The sequence below is a fragment of the Protopterus annectens genome, chromosome 6.part0, assembly GCF_019279795.1.
Source record: "Protopterus annectens isolate FY-2018-M chromosome 6.part0, PAN1.0, whole genome shotgun sequence".
NCBI classification, from domain to species: Eukaryota; Metazoa; Chordata; order Ceratodontiformes; family Protopteridae; genus Protopterus; species Protopterus annectens.
Genome location: NC_056737.1, coordinates 186,724,053 through 186,741,444, shown reverse-complemented (window position 1 = coordinate 186,741,444; position 17,392 = coordinate 186,724,053). Strand labels below are relative to the sequence as shown.

General features: G+C 37.9%; 1 protein-coding gene across 1 annotated transcript in view; it reads left to right on the top strand.

The window, feature by feature from the left end:
- Positions 1–17,392, top strand: part of TMED8 (transmembrane p24 trafficking protein family member 8) — a 526,133-nt gene that overhangs the window by 419,203 nt on the left and 89,538 nt on the right. Inside the window, exon 3 of the mRNA XM_044073905.1 lies at positions 5,744–5,861. Within this exon, the coding sequence (XP_043929840.1) occupies positions 5,744–5,861 (118 nt within the window). The remainder of the gene's footprint in view (positions 1–5,743; positions 5,862–17,392) is intronic.

Below are 17,392 nucleotides of genomic sequence, written 5' to 3'. Positions count from 1 at the left end.
GTAAGTGAGCAGGTTAAGAGCCAGTGCTTCATTTGCTATTCAGTAACTTCAATTGCATTTGAGTCTGAAATAGTAACTGGAGTTGCCGTACAGAATCAATTTACACAACTTTTGTACAGAATGCCTGGGACGGGTTTCATAATACTCTGCATTGTATACACTGTCCTATACTGTGTTTGGACCATATACATTACTAAATGTTAAACCTTGGCAATCATTGTGGCATTCCGTGCAATCCCGCTAACCGAGTTTGCTCAGAGGTACACAGTTTTGCTATCTATGTTGCTTTACATGGATTACTGGCTGGCAACACTGTTGCCAGCCACAAAACTGTACTTGTTTACATTTAAACACTGTGAGAGGCATGAAGAAGTAATTTAGCGCTGCTACTCACCATGCAAATATGTAAACTTCATGTAGGCTTTGCACGAAGCCTACACGGAGTTTGAATCCCACATCCTGTGTATATGTTGCATTCTCCACCCTGAACAGAAGTCCTATATACTCCTGTAATGGAAAGAGAGTGTAATACAGTAGGTCACATGGCACATTCTAATGGCCATGTAGGCTTATTGGTGGTGCTTATGAATAAATAGTTTATATAGCAAATTACAAGGCTAGCTGCCTTAATAGGCCATTTTAAGCCCTTGCAAATTTCCCACCCAAAGGTGAGAATCAAACAGTGTACCTTGTATTTGTGAGTCAGACATCCTAACCATTATACCAACCCCCACTTTGAAATAGTCTGATAATTTATAGTAGATTTTGGGGGCAAAATCGTGATATTCATGTACAAACTTTACTTTGGTTGGTCTTTCAGGTACAGTGAAAATGAAGTTCACAATTCCCCATAGCATTTTTCCATCACATTCTAGAACAAATAGAGAGTTTTTTTATCTTATTAAAACATTTATATTTGTTTTATTATATGCCTTATACAGACAAAGGAAAATGTGTGTTGTCATCTGAATCTAGAAACATTTGCAGAAGAAATGCTATAAAATGAAAGTGATAATTTGAAAGTCCATCGTTGGGTTATATAGTCATTGTGTTCCTAAAATGCCTCAAGTACTAGTTTTATCTTCTTCTGTTCTCACGTTAGCTCAGTAGAGTATGCTGTATTCTGATAAGGTGCATGCCCTTTGACTTTGAAACAGCTGTGATAACTTCTTTTTCATTTACAGATTCTCTCTGAAATATCACCTGCATTCAACACTGCCATAGACACTCCATATCAATGATGGTTTAAATGTGCTTAAGTGGCTACAGTCTTTGGATTCTATTTTACACATACTGCCTCCCCACCCAGAAAAGATTGGCTCTTTCTGACTATGACTATGACCACTTATCACACTTGACTGTCATGAAAGTGAAAGTAATGTCCACAGTAAGGTAACTCAAGTTGTTGCTCAGACACATATAGCGAAATTCCTTGACAAGTCTTATCCATAATCATCTGATGGTGGTGAAGTAACTAATTTACTTTTCCTACTCAGACAACATGCCTCACCACTACAAAGATAGCGATTTTCTGAATTTGTGTACTTCTGAAGATTGGCGATGATTAAAGTGAAAAAAAATAATGTGCTTCAGCTTTATTTCTCTGAAGCATGTGCATTGCATGTCTTTGACAAGCCATATTGGTGATTATTTAGCAGGCATACATGTGAACAAGAAAATTAGTTGCAATAGATCACTGCTGTGGGAACGTGCTGCTAACACTGCCCACATTATCTGATGTCCTGCAAGTTTGTGTATGTTTACATATGTATATGTGTGTGTGTGTGTGTGTGTGTGTGTGTGTGTGTGTGTGTGTGTATATTCACTCCATGTAATCAAATGTTCATAATACGTTTTTTTAGCTGATAGAAGTGATAAAAACTCATTTGATCGTTGCTGCTGCTCAACATTGTGAATAGCGAGATTTTGGGAATTTGCCTTTTCCCCAATGTAGAGCAATCTTGGACTTGGTGTATATAATTAGCAGGGGGTGTAGGGGTCACAGGGGGCTTGCCCCCTGATCAATGTTTTTCATTTTTTTATGTGCATATATGTATATGTATATATATATATATATATATATATATATATATATATACACACACACACATTCATATTTTTCTATATGTATATAAACAGATATATATATATATATATATATATATATATATATATATATATATATATATATATATATGGGTCCTATTTATTTTATCGACAGTATGGTTCACCGAACTGTACTTTGTCGAAATTACTTTAGCGAAAGTGCATTTTGTAGAACATGCACTTTTGCTAAAGTAAACAAATAAAAAGGAAAACATGCAGTTTGTGTGTTGCCTTAGTTGTACATCAACGTATACTGTTGATGTACAATTAAGGAAAGTTTTGTTGAGATCGTAGTATAGTGGGGGTAAGGGAATATTCCCTTTTCCCCACTGTAGTACGATCTCAGAGTGAGAATATTAAAGTAGGGGGGGTGGAGGGCGCAGGGGGGCTTGCCACCCTGCATAACACTGTTTAGTGTGTAATTTTACTTTTTTAGTTTTTGTTTTTTTATTCCACGAAAGTGCATTTTCGATGGAATGCATTTCGATCTAAAAACGTAGATCCATATGTGTGTGTGTGTGTGTGTGTGTGTGTGTGTGTGTGTGTGTGTGTGTGTGTACACATAATTCATCCTTCCTATACCCCTTTTCCCATTTTGCACATTTATTTGTTTATAGTTTGTTTGCCAGGATAGTCCATTGGGCCACAAGGATCCCGTTTTCAATAGAGTCCTGGGGAGAAAAACTCCAGAAAATTACAAATTACAGGTTTAACATAAGAGTAAGTTATTAGAGAAATTTAAAGTGCACAAATGAAACAAAATTAAACAAATAGAAACATTTGGCATGACATGAGGTCGTGGTGTCACTTCAGCAGTGACAATCATCTCGAGCCAAGGTTTCCACAGCCGGGTGGCTAGCCCAGCCACAGTAATTCATTCTTACCACTCACTTGCACACACACTTGCAGCTACAGGCATTTGAGTGTCCAATCCACCTACTGCATATCTTTGGAATGCAGGAGGAAACAGGAGCACCCAGACGAAAACCACATGACTGCAGGGAGGACATGCACACTCTGCACAGAAGGCACCCCAGCCAAGAATTGAACCGGAGAACCTCTTGCCATGAGGCGACACTGCTAACCGCTGCACCACCACGGTATCTGTATGTGCAGACACACACAGTCAAAAACTCAATATCCCAGAAGTAAAAATAGTAATTTAAAAATATCTTTATCTGTAAAATAAATAAATAAAGCTTATTTTTTTGCAGGAGGCAAAACCCCCTTTTACCCCACACTCCCTGCTTCTTATATATGCCAACTCCAAGATCACACAACAGTGGGAATGGGCAAATGTCCTATCCCCATTTTACACCAGTCTCTCACAAAGGAATACCAGCATAATGAGATCATCAGAGTTTTTTTGAACTAGCAAAAAAGCATTCAGCATTCCAAGCATTTTAATATATAAAAGAAAAACATTCACTGAATGTCAGTTTCCTGTTTCCTGACTCACTGGCACAGTGGGTTGGAGCCCCGAGTGTGACACAGAAGACCTGAATTTCATTAGTATCCCTAGCGCTGGAGCAGCCAGGTTTGGGTGTGAAGATGTGCGTCCCACTTACATTTCTGGGGAGAGTTTGTTTAGGGTTTGACAGACTCTGGGGTACACTGACTGATTCAGTTCTGCTAGTGGAGACCAGTGAAACCACTCCTGGTACATCAGAGGTAGGGTGGCATGAATGAAACGCCACTTGCGGAAGTGAGGGGATAGCCTGTATGTCCAACCCATTGCCCATCTCCCACTGTGCTTTGCTGTGTGAGATCGGGGGGGAGGGGGGGTAGGGCTTAAAGAAACATAAATCTTGAACCACCCTGATGGTTGTTCCCATTTGACCCTCCCCCTTCTGATGGTGTTAACGTAACAAGTAGCTTTCACACAACATAGTTCAGCAGAGAAAAATCTTATCTATTGTAAAGAAAGGTATGTTTGTGGGAGACCAAGTAAAATAAACCTGTTTCTCCCTGAGAAAGGGGGGAGCTCTTATTTTTCAGTAAAATCACACAGTATAAATGAAACAGTTTTAGCTGATTTACCAGAAAGAACAATACATGTTTCTAAAGCATTCTGCTGACGGTACATCCTCATGTTATTTTATCACAACTTTCACCATACCAAATGAGTAATTTTGTTTCGTATAGCTGAGCTGACAAAGCCTGATTATATGCTCATGTTAGAGTAGGAATAACATGCAAAGTCACATGGACCTAGACTCCATCTTAATTCAAGATGATTTCTACTCATGAGTTATTTTCTGATAAAAAATCTCATTTCTTCACAATGGGGTAATGAATTGGCTGATTGAATGGGAAGAAGGCAGCTGATGTCAGGTGCTTAATATCCATAATAACACGCTGCAAATTTGCTAACTTTAGCCTGTTATCATATGAGAACAAGAACAATCCTCCGTCTGCCTACTTAACTAAATAAACTGCTGGAAGCATCAGAGTGTCTTTTTTCCTCCCACAGGGAGGGTATCAGAGTGAGTCTCCTACATTTCCTAGCTAAAGTGATTTTATCTGGAGTAATGCTTTGTACTGTTTCTTGTTAGCCCTATTACCGTCTGGGATACCAGACTTCACTCTGGATTACCACTATTTTCTGTTATCATACGAGAGGGAGGGAGGATGGTGTGTTAAGAAGTAATATGATGTCTCACTTGTGGATCATAGGTTCATAGGTAGTTACTAGGCTGTCAACCCGAGGAAGCCTTTTTTAAGCCTAGCCATTCTTCTCGAGGTGAAAATTAAACCTTGTACCTTGTGTCTGTAAGGGTAACACCTTAACCATTATGCTAACGTCCAACCCCCAGATGTGACAGACCTCTTAGGTTCATATGTTCATAGGTTAGTACTAGGCTAACTGCCCTTTGGGCCATTTTAAGCCTAGCCATTTACCCATGTAAGAGTCAAACATTGCATCTTGTCTTTGTAAGGTAAACACCTTAACTATTTTGCTACTTACTTCATTAGCGTATTCATTTTATTAATATAGTAATTTATTGTTCTGGGGTGGGAAAGTTGTTTTTTTATTTTAAAATAAAAGTATAGATATAAAAATACCAGTTAGCCCCTGCCTTTGTCCTTGTGTATAGGTGCCAAGGTAATTTATCACCCATCATTGAGGGCTTACATGGTTTTCCCTGCTATATGTGACTTCGGTATTTATATGTAGATTTCTGATTGTTGTATGAGCAATTTTTTGTTGCATACTTTCAGGACTGTGCATGTTAGTATATTACTACCTTTTTTTTAATTAGTAAAATATAAAAAGGGTTATTATCCCAGTTTTATGTTCCTTTAAATTACGTTACATGCCGTTGAAAATTAAAACAAGTAACTTTTACAGGCGTTATTGATAGCTTTCTGTTTCTTTTCAACCTGGGATAACACTCCATGTTACAATATAGTTTTAATCAGCAAAAGAAAAAGCACTTGGAGTCAGGTAGAGATGTCTAAGCTCCACATGTATTTGCTGGTTGATTTTGTTTTTAAGGTACAGTGGGTTAATTAAGAAAATGTGTCATCTATGCATCTGTTGCTAGTGTCTGTAGATCCCAGTGGTAAGCAAGGTCAAGAGGTGCATCCATTTTAAGTATAGTACTGACTGGAATTCCTGTTTTCCTTTTGAGAGACCGCAGAGTTTTCCACTTCTTAATGTGTCTTCTGCTGGGAATTCTGGGAGTGATGATGGCATTCTTAGAGATCGAAAACTGAATAGACAGAGTGACCAGCCTTCATCACCTCAGCAGGTAGGACATTTTCTATATTTTACATTTGATGTACCTCAGTTATTTCTTTTTACGTGGTCTTCCTTGTGATAAAAGTATAATGTAGACAATGTATTGGGCAGGCACAGTTATGCTGCCAATAAGAGTGTTTCATATACTGTTCGTGTATTTCATTTCATTCTTTGCAAATTAAGCATCATCTGTTATTTCTAAAAATTCAAATAAAGACATGGCACAGTCTTCTTCTTTGTATATTAAAAGCTGAATAAACATTTATTTTCACCACTGTTATAATAGCATTTGGAAGGTAGTTTTTTGTGTTGTGGAATAGACTGTGGCTTATAAACCCCATTGTATCAAATGTGATGAGCATAAAGGCAGTCATTTTGTGACATTTGGTATTTTCCGTTTAACTGGTTCATATTCCTCCCTGTGAGGCATAAGTATACTGATGGTGAGTTATAGGGTCTACAGATTATTACACCAAGTGAAGGGAGTATGCAAAGCTCTTAAACGTCACCCAACCTAAAACAAGACTGCAGTCAGTTCATTCAAAAAGAGCTTAATAAAATCGTCACAAGAAGCAAAGCTTCAGTTGAGGTAAAACTTGCTAGCAGAAAGTTTGATCAGCATGTATATCTGAAAAATGAAGCATCAGGTACAACAGTGTGGTTTGCTAGAAAGGAGAAAAAATACTATCACAATGATAGAACCAGCAGAGATATTTAACATAAGATTCAAAAGCAGAGCAATGCAAGGGGTAAGTACCTCTCCTGAGCAAAAAGTCAATAGCAAGCAAAACTCCAGAGGTAACACCAAAGTGAAGACACAAAAAACTCAATTTATTGCAACATAAAATGAAAGTAAGTGCTTTCATGTTCTGTAACGAACACTTCCTCAGACATAAAAATACTGGTCAAAACTTCAATTTAAGTAAGATTCAACAGCCTATCATAGCATACATCAAATTAAGCTGTTCAATAGTAATTTAAAGAAACAGCATCATTTCAACCATGGTAATAATAAAATACAAAAATGTGCTCATAACACATTGTATAAATGTAAAAAGACATTTAATAAACATCTAAAGAAATGTCATGGTATCATGTAAAATCTGATGTGACTTTGTCAGAAAACATCAGTATATTTGCATCTTTAAAAATAAAAATAATAAAAATTATTATTGTTATTATTATTATTATTATTATTATTATTATTGACCAGGAAAGGCCACTGGGCTTGAGACCCATTTTCAGTGGAGGCCCAGGGAGAAAAGCTCCAAGTTACATGAAAATCATTACATGAATTTGTAAGGAAACAAAATTATAATTGTAAAGCAAGTGAAATAATACAGAAAAGTATCTAAACAGCAAATATGTTGTAAAAAGGCACAATAGTAAAAAAAATAAAATAAAAATAACACAACATGAATCCTAGTGAGCCTACTATGACTACTTAACAGAGTAGCTAATGTGTCAAGGGTCTGTCCAATAAAAAAAAATTCCCATGTACAAACTGCAGTCAATGCACATATATGGAAAATAGTCATACTTTCATACATCCGATAACCAACAGGAAGTGTGAGTTTTATCACTATGCAGATTGTAAAACAAGAGATCTCGTATATTTAGCATGTTGTAGTCCGTGCTCATCATTGTACTTGGGAAAGACGAACAGGACGTTAAGAGAAAGAGTAAGAGAACACATAGGTTGGTACTAGGCTATCGGCCCTAAGGCCTATGCAAGCCTAGCCATAACAATTCCCTGGAAAATTTTTCCCACAATATTTACTTCTCTGGGCCCCTGTCTAGCAGGGTGACTGACATGATCCTCGGGGTGAATTTCCTATCTCCCATCCAATCATCAAGGTTCCTTTTGAAGAGGGTCAATGAGGTGCTCTGCTTGACATGTATGGGCAGTCTATTCCAGAGTATGGAGTGTCTGTGGGTCAGGAACCTATCCCTCCAGCATGTTTTGTTCATTGTGATGATAAGGTTTAGATCCCTGGAGCGTGTGGCTCTGAGGGATTGAGATTTCTTTAAGTGGAGCATGTCCAACAGCTCAGGGTTTGACATGGCCTTGTATGTTAAGCCTCTGAGTAGACGGTATGCCACAGAGTATATATACATATATGCAATATGCAATCATAGCCGGCCTTAGGCATAGGCCAACTAGGTGGTCGCCTAGGGTGCCGCTCTAACAGGGGCACTTTTCCAGTATTTATTTGGTGTAGGCAGACCAGGATGGGGGCATCGGGTGGTATGGTGGGGGGCGCCATGGAGCCCTTTTGCCTAGGGCACCAGTTGACCTAAGGCCGCACCTGTATGCAATTAATAAAGAAGATGATACCAATGCTGTAGCTAAACATGTACTTGAAAATGGACTCTCTCATAAATTTACATTTTTAGCTATTGAATTAGTGAACAGAAGTATGAGATTAGGGAATCTTAAGAATTATACAGAACGGATAGAAACCAAGTGGATCATCAGACTGCAGGCTGATAAGGCCTGTGGTCTGAATGACACCCTTACCTCTTTTTTATTGGACAGACCCTTGACACGCTAGCTACTCTGTTAAGTAACCACAGTAGGCTCACTAGGATTCATGTCATGTGTTATCATTTTTATTATTTTTTATTTTTAAAGATACAAATATACTGATGTTTTCTGTCAAAGTCACATCAGTTTTTATATAATACCATGACATTTCTTTAGAAATTTATTAAATGTCTTTTTACATTTATACAGTGTGTTATGAGCACGTCTTTTATTTTATTATTACCATGGTTGAAATGACGCTGTTTCTTTAAAATACTATTGAACAGCTTAATTTGATGTATGCTATTGAATCTTAATTAAATTGAAGTTTTTACCAGTATTTTATGTCTGAGGAAGCATTCATTACAGAAAGCGAAAGGGCTTACTTTCATTTTATGTTGCAATAAATCGAGTTTTTTGTGCCTTCACTTTGGTGTTACCTCTGGAGTTTTGCTTGCTATAGTTAACATAAGAGTGTAAGCTGCTAAACTACAAAGGGAAACCTTTCCCTCTGTAACACAATTTCATTGAAATTACACCCAAAGTGGCCACTTCTGCTCTCAGCAAAGTCCGAAGTAACATTCCAATAGGGCAGATGAGATACCAAGAACTCTAATTTCTGCAGTCAGAAATAGCCTTTTATACTGTTACATACATCCCTAACACATACTACTAACAGAGCATTAAAAAATAGCTTGCATCCCTGATACACGAAAGCAGGCAGTTTGTGTTCCATATCCACAAGAGATGCCCTTCCACGGATACCAATAATTATGACTAGTCACCCTCATAAGAAGATTGTATAACGTGAAGCAGTGAATCATCATGGAACTTGTTTAGACAAACACTGGAAACTTCCCTCCCCATAACCTAACCCTATTATGTTTTTTCAGAAGTAGATTTTGTATGCTACCCTTCGTAAATTTCATCAAAAGTATGATTGCATTACTTTGAAGGTTTATGTGTCCATGCAACAGCTATGTCGCTCAGTCTAAAGCATTTGGCACTGTAAGCTATTAATGAATGATATAGAAACTCTGGGATTTAAATGTAAATAAAGTTATAATAGCTTGGGTTCTTACTTGGCTACGTGGTGTGTTAAACATGCAGCAGGTAAAAATGGAGAGTACTTCTATCATCCAAATCAAGAAATCAGGATGACCAAGGACAATCGGTCCAAAACTATTTATTATGGCAAATATAGAGACAATGATGCCAACATAGAAGTCAGGTCAAACACAGGCAGAAAGGACTCCTATCATGACCATCCCTTTTCATAACTGGACCTTCAAGATTCTCCCCTGGGGCCATTCCTTTTTGGCATATTTTTCTCAGACATCAGAATTAATGTTATTGTGTGGTTCGCCAAATATGCAGATGATTTCAGACTTGGGAACATTGTTCTCAACACCATAGGTACTTGCTAGGCTATTGATTTTTGAGGAGCTTAAGCAGCCTAGCCTTAAATTCCCATGGAAATGTTTAGCCCTTATATTTTACATACATATAACCCACAGATAGATCAAACAAGGATATGTTTTGAGATGTACCATTAATGTTGATATGTTTCACCTATCCATGAGGGACAGAGGTGCTGAACTAGGGGTGAATTTGAAGGTACTAATTCAGGGCTGTGGCTGACTAAGTTTGCGGACAACTGCAAACTGGGTGCTATAATAGAGTCTCTGTCCGACATGGAGATCCTCCAGAAGGGCCTAAATGAGACTGATGCATGGTGTCAAAGCCATGGTCTCAAGCTAAATGCAAAAAAATGCGTAGTAATCCCCTTTGGAAAAAACAGAGTACCCGCAAACTACAACATAGGAGGTAATCCCCTGAAATCTGAAGAACAAATAAGGGATCTAGGGACCCAAGTAGATAGTCAGCTTTCCTTTGATAACCATGTTGCCAAAGTGGTTAGAAAATCCTTCTATGTGACCCATCTGATCACAAAAGGGTTCGCATCAAGATCTAAGGATGTAATGGTGCCCCTCTACCCTTCCCTCATCAGACCCATTATTGAGTACAATGCACCAACTGGAATGTACCTGGCTAGACATCTCCAGCAGCTGGAGAGACCACAAAGGTACCTAACCAAGAGGATTACTGGCCTCAAACAGTTGCCCTATGCAGCACGATTGAAAAAGCTAAGACTGTTCTCTGTTGCATACCGCTTTCTCAGAGGCGATCTCTGTCTAACATACAGAGCCATGTCCAACCCAGAATTGTTGAACATGCTCCATCTTAGCAAAACCAAATCTACTTAAGCTACACGCTCTAGGGATATAAACCTCAACACAACAATGAATAGAACATGCTGGAGGGATAGATTCCCTTCGCAGAGACTTCCCTTACTATGGAACTGGGTCCCGATCTACATAAGACAGAGCCCCTCACTATCACTCTTCAAGAGGAACCTTGATGAGTGGATGGGTAACAGAAAGTTCACACCAGGGATCACACCAACAGCACTACTAGATAGGGGCCAAGGGTACTAGCTGCTAGTACAAGGGTCTAGGGAACTACTAAAGGGGCAGTGAATACCGCACAACGTGGCTGGGCTAATATATGCCTTCGGGCAGATAGCCCAGTACCAACCTATGAACCTATTTGTTCAAATTGCATTTGACTAGAGAAAGCAAAGTACTTTATGTGAAGTGTAAGATTGTTCCATAGAAACGGTATTCTCTGGGATACAGCTCTATCCCTCCAACATGTTGTGTTTATTTTAAAAAAGAGATGGAGGTCCATCGAGCAAGTATATATTATAGCACTGACTTGCAAATTTGTAATAGGTCTGACTGAAAATGGTCTGTTTAAGCTCTATATTAATAAGGCAGAGGTCGCCTTTCAGTAGTCTATAAGATACCGAGAAGAGTAGTAACACCTTGAGATGGTCAACCTGTTTTTTTATAATTTAGGTCCATGTTTTGTTTTTTTTTAGTGAGAAAGCATTGTAATCATTCACTTGTACAAGTGTTTGGACAGCTGCGTACTAAAATGATCATTATTCTTATCAGCCTATCAAGTGCTGAGTACAATGGAGCAATTATATCTCTGGATCTGGATGCAGTACCTTTAGATGTAAGCCGCAAAATGAAAAAGGACTGCCTTAAAACAGTAGATGCATGATAACTAGAGGGCAATTAGTTGTTGACATAGGTCCCCAGATCCCTAACTACAGAATCAGTTTTCAGGGGTGTGTTGTCAATGTGATGGTTACAAGGGGAGAATATGATTATACACTTGTTGGCATTTAGTTTTTATTCATGGTTTTTGACACCAGCTGTTTGTTTGGGAAAGGATTTTTTGGAGGATCTTGTCTGCTGGAAAGTTTGTGATGGTGCCAAGACTTGTTCAGCTGCAAAACCTTAACATTAGTCTTGACCTCTGAAAAGTAAATGTCAGGTGTAGTGGCCCAAGGAATGAACCCTGGGATGTATCATTGGTGACAAGTCTTTTGAAGGAGGTATAGACACTAACCCTAACTTCCTGGGTTCTATTTATCAGTGAGTTTGCTATCCAGCGAGTTACATATGGATTGACACTTAGCTGGGAGAGTTTATCTTCAGTATCTCAGTATGGAATATTGTTGAATATTTTCGTGCAGTACAGATGTGAGGTGTTCACTGTTTTGCCCTTAACCATTGCTTCAGTAACTTTTTTGAACAAGTTGACTAGGGTATGTAGACAGGACCTCCCACTGACAATATCCTTATATATTAATTCCATAATAATTCTTTCCATTTCCTTACAGATGAGACTAATCAGGCTTATGGGCCTGCATTAATCAGGGTCCGTTGAAGCCCCACCATTGTGCAAGAGAATGCCAGTTGCTGTCCTCCATTCATTTTCATGAAGCCTGTTTTGAGGCTGAGCTTGACAAGCTACCGTAGGGGATTTGACAAGTCATGTTTCAGACTCACCAGCAGGCAGCCTGGTATTTTTTCTAGCCCCTTAGACTTGGTGTTCTTGGCCTTGACAACATGTTCCTGAGCTGTTTGAATGGTGGTGCGTATGTGGGTATGTGATTTAAGAATATTGGAAATGGGGGGTAAAGTTTGATTTAAATTTGTCCTCTAGTAGATTGGCAATATCCTTAGAGTCTGAGTATGTGATATAATTTTCTGTTAGCTCTGCACAATGCTGGGTATTTAACATAGTTAAAGATAGCGAAAAACAAGAATATCAAAATCTTTTGGATGGCATTTCTGCCTTTGAACGTAAACTATTACAACAAAAGAGACACAAAGCTGTCAGGGACATTAACGATTTTAAATTAGGACACATTTTTATGTGGCCTAGAAATGGACAAAACATGTTGAATACTGATACTAATAATGTTAATGAAGCTGTTGTTGAAAGGCTCCCTGCTTTACGACAGGCAGATAAAAATACTAGGATTGAAGAGGTTTTAATTACCTCTAATGGTAATATAATGAATGATAGTATGCGTACCAGCGTTGTTACTTTAGCACTGAATCATGAACAATTAGATTTGAATCAGGATAGACAGAGCTCAGTACCTGACAAATCCATAGGGAATGAGTCCAGCAAGAGTAATTATGTTCAGTCAGTATGTTCCAATACAGATTCCACAGATGTCATACATTTGATGCATCCTAGTATGGAATCTAATAGTAATTTATATCCTGAGATACAGATAATTAAAAACAAACCTGACACAACTAAACAAGGGTCTGAGATGGTAGTTAGACCAAAAACATTGAAAGGCCATCCAGACAAATTGAATAACACTGATATTTCTTTTCCCCTCCCAATTCAATTAGAGAAGGGACCATGGAGAACGCGGTCCATGAGCAGGGGGAGGCAGAAGAGGAAACACTCAGGGGAACCACAACCCCATCACACTCTAAAGAAAATGTGGAATAGCAAAAATTAGTCTATAATCTATCTAGTGTTACTCTGACCTCAGATGATATTAATTTATTGAGTAAAGAACTTAATTTTATACCTAGGAGCAAGAGTAGATTGGCTGATACTGTTATAGATTTAAAAATATTCTGTAGGAATGTGATGCTGAAATATCTGCATAAAGGAGTGAATGATGGGTCAATTAACACAAGAGAGCTCTCTTTTAAAAATCTAAGTGATTTTGTACCCATGCATCATCCACTTATAGAAGCATTCTCAAAATTAACAGAGGATGAGATACATAAATACTACAGTAATTGTTACACCAAACATGGGGTTGGAATGAGGGACAATTTGACTCACAAGGAAAGAATTAGTCTCAAGAAACTACAGAATGATATAACTATTACAATTAGACCAGCCGACAAGGGTGGTCGAGTAGTTGTGATGGACACAGAGAGATATCAGACGTCCATGGAGTACATGCTCAATGACATTTATTATGAACCCATTTCCACAGAGGCAGTACAGGATATAATTAAATATGTTAAGGATACTTTACTTGATATCCATAAGAGTAGACTAATAGATAAAGACCTATATGATTATCTAGTTTTCAAAACACCTGACATTCCAATTATAAATGGTCTACCCAAAATACATAAGGATGCCCACAACCCACCCATGAGACCAATAGTCTCAGGTCATGGGTGGGTTACTGAGCATTTATTTGTCTACATGGAGAAATACCTAAGAAGGATATTAAACAATAATAAATTTGTACTAAAAGACTCAAAACAGTTCCTAGTTGAGTTATATGAGAACATTAAGCAATTTGACAGTACTGATACATTTTTATTTGCCACCTTTGATGTACAATCATTATTCACGGTTATTCCTAATAACCTGGGACATGCTTATATAACTGATTATTTGAAGGAACATAGTGATCATACCACAGTGTCAATAGACCTTATAGTTCATTTTTTAGAACTTGTTCTGGAGAATAACTTGTTTATGTTCAATGATATTACATATAGACAGTTGGATGGTGTAGCAATGGGCACTCCTTGTGCCAATAGCTACGCCAACATGGTTCTAGCTTATTGGGAAGAACATGTCCTTTTTTCTGAGACTCTTTTCAGAGAACGCGTTGTTTTCTATCAACGCTTTGTCGATGATTTGTTTATTCTCTGGAATGGAACCATAGATGAACTGGAGTCAATGTTCCTTGTTATGAACAATTTGACAAATTGCTTCAAATTTACAATGCAATTCTCTACTCATAAAATAGAATTCCTAGATATATTTATTGAGAGTTTGCCCAATGGATTCATAAATACTGGTGCACATCGCAAAGCTTGTTATAGCAATTCTTTACTCCTGAGATCGAGCATACACCCACCCTTTGTTTTTAAGAATGTTATGAAAGGTCAAGCAATCAGAGCATCCAGGTTGAATCCCACTCATGAAGGATTTATGTTAGAAATGGATGACCTAAAGGGAAGGTTGACAAACAGAGGATATAATATAAATGAAGTAAATGCACACTTGGAAGAAGCTAATGAATTACGTTCATCAGTAGCTACACCCTACTTTGGACCCCATAGTGCCAATGGGATAAGCAAAGAGAATAACTTTGACAGGTGTGTTCAATTTACAACACCTTTCTCTTCGGATTATTCAGAGATCAGGGGAATTGTTACAAAGTATTGGGACATCCTGCAGGTTGACAGTGACCTGAAAGAGATAGTGGGTGATAGACCACGTTTTCTGTTCAGGAATAAGAAGAATCTGAAGAGAATACTATGCTCCACCAAATCTGAAATGGGCCCCAAGAGAGATGGTTATACCAAGCCCTGTGGCCACTGTAATTTTTGTTCTTCCATTGACACCAACACCACTTTTTTCCATCCTGATTTGAAAACCATATTTAGAACCAATGCAGATGCTGATTGCATGAGCATCAATGTGGTGTACTTAGCAGTATGCCAGGTATGCCTGTCTTTCTATGTGGGTAAAACTAATCGTACATTTAGAGACAGGTTACGTGAGCATTTATATCACATTAGGAAAAGATTTAGCCACAATGCATTGGCCAAGCATATTATATCATCTGGGGAATCGCACAGTTTTTTGTTTAGAGTTCTTGAGGTTGTGATTCCCAATAAAAGGGGTGGAGATATTAAGACCCTTACAGAAAGTAAGGAAAGTGAATGGATAGTTCTTTTAAGAGCTGATAAAGGGTCTGGGCTTAATGAAATAGCGTCCATAAAACCTAAATTAAGACAGCGGAGGAATGTGAGATGATTTTTACGTCTTATACACAATATAGAAGTCTGTATGCGCAATATATATGAGTGCATGCATATATGAGATTTTTAGGTATGTAGATTTACACTTTGTACTTACTGAGCACACTAGTTCACTAATATATTTTTGTACAGCTCCTACATATATATATTTTTACAAGTATAGTTTTTACAAACTTTATTAGATAAATTCCATCTAATAAGTTTTTCAAAAGTGTCTTAGGACAAATTTATTTTTTATATACATTATTTTTCCTTTAAATTGTAATGATGCTAATTGTTTAATTGTTTTACTTGCTATATATGTATGATCCTATTTCAGTCACTATGAGAAGGATCTGAGGAAGCTATTCGTAGTGAAAGCGCTTATCCAAAGTTTGTTTCTGGAACAATAAATTTGTGGAGTTTTAACATTTGTGGATTGTCTGCATTTTGTGACAGTTTCATCTTAGAGTTTGTCAAAGCTCGCTTCGCATCATCCCTTATGTCTTTGAGTGATATAGTTAAAGATAGCTTTGCTGTCATCCTTTGTGGCTATTTTTACCCCATATCTGACTTTGATTTGATCAGTATATAGAGTTCCTTGTTTTGTTTAGCAAGAGCTTTTTTGGTATTTTGAGATTTAGACTTATTTTTGTGTGCAATAATTTTTTTTGTTTGTTTTTGGGTTCCACCGTAGCTGTGTGTATTTTTGAATTTGTTATTCTTTTTATTTCTGAGGGGGGACAGATGCATCTGTGCAGCTGTTTACATTTGCATAAAATTTCACATTGAAGAGTTCCACATAAACAGTGGGGTTATCGGTATGGGTAGGGCTTTTAAGTATAGCTAGGTCATCACTCAGTTTTAATAGATTGCATACTCTCGTAATACAAAGGTGTAGGAAGATTCTTAAGGCTTCACTCTTATGGCGAATGTGGTTGACTTTTGGTCTGATTTGACTAGGGATGATGTTACAGTTTGTGGGGACCAAAGCTGCACAATACTGGTAAAGGCCAAATACAGGATTTTATTGACCGTAGTTCAGCTGCGGACTAGTTGGTCATTGGTGTTTGTATTGATGAAGTCTGGAAATCTCTGGGCATATATACATTGCGGATGTCTATGTCTACCAGTTTATGTAGGGATACTTGAAGTCTCCTAGGAGAATGATGTTTGGCTTAATACAGAATGACTCCATACTAGGTAGATAGGATGTATTAGCCAAAGAGGACATAGAAGGGAGTCCTGAAGTCTAGCTATACTGTGATAAGGGGTTTTATTAATAGTAAATTGGATGTGGAGGAGTTCCGGGTCATTTTCTTATCTTAACTAGTCTGACGATTGTGTTTTTTAAGAATGGGCATTGAAACCCTGCACTGATGTACCAGATCTCTGTGATGATGCATATAATAGTTTTCCAAGGTAAGTAGTGCTTATAATGAGTGGAGTTTTTTGTTAAGGCTCCTAGTGTTGAAAAGGAATACCATAATGTTATCTAGGTTCTGTTTACTTATGTTGGAAGCTTTGGAAGACTGACATTCCCTAAAAAAAAAGACACTATGGAAATGCACAAGGATTTAGGTAATATACAAAAACCTTGCAGGATGTGATGCAGACAATCCTTAAAGTAGTCAGGAGTGCTCTCCTCTAAGTCTAATATATATTGTATCCCCTTTGATTGACACTGGAAGCTAAGCCAGATGTTCTTCGTGTTTCACTGTTGCAGTCATCACACTTGGATTATCTGCCTGCAGGTAGCCCTCAGTCAGCCCGAATACCAGAGTCTTGGGATTTCTGCGTCAGATGCTGTTGCCTCTTCCATGATGTCGGGTCATCAGGAGTAGA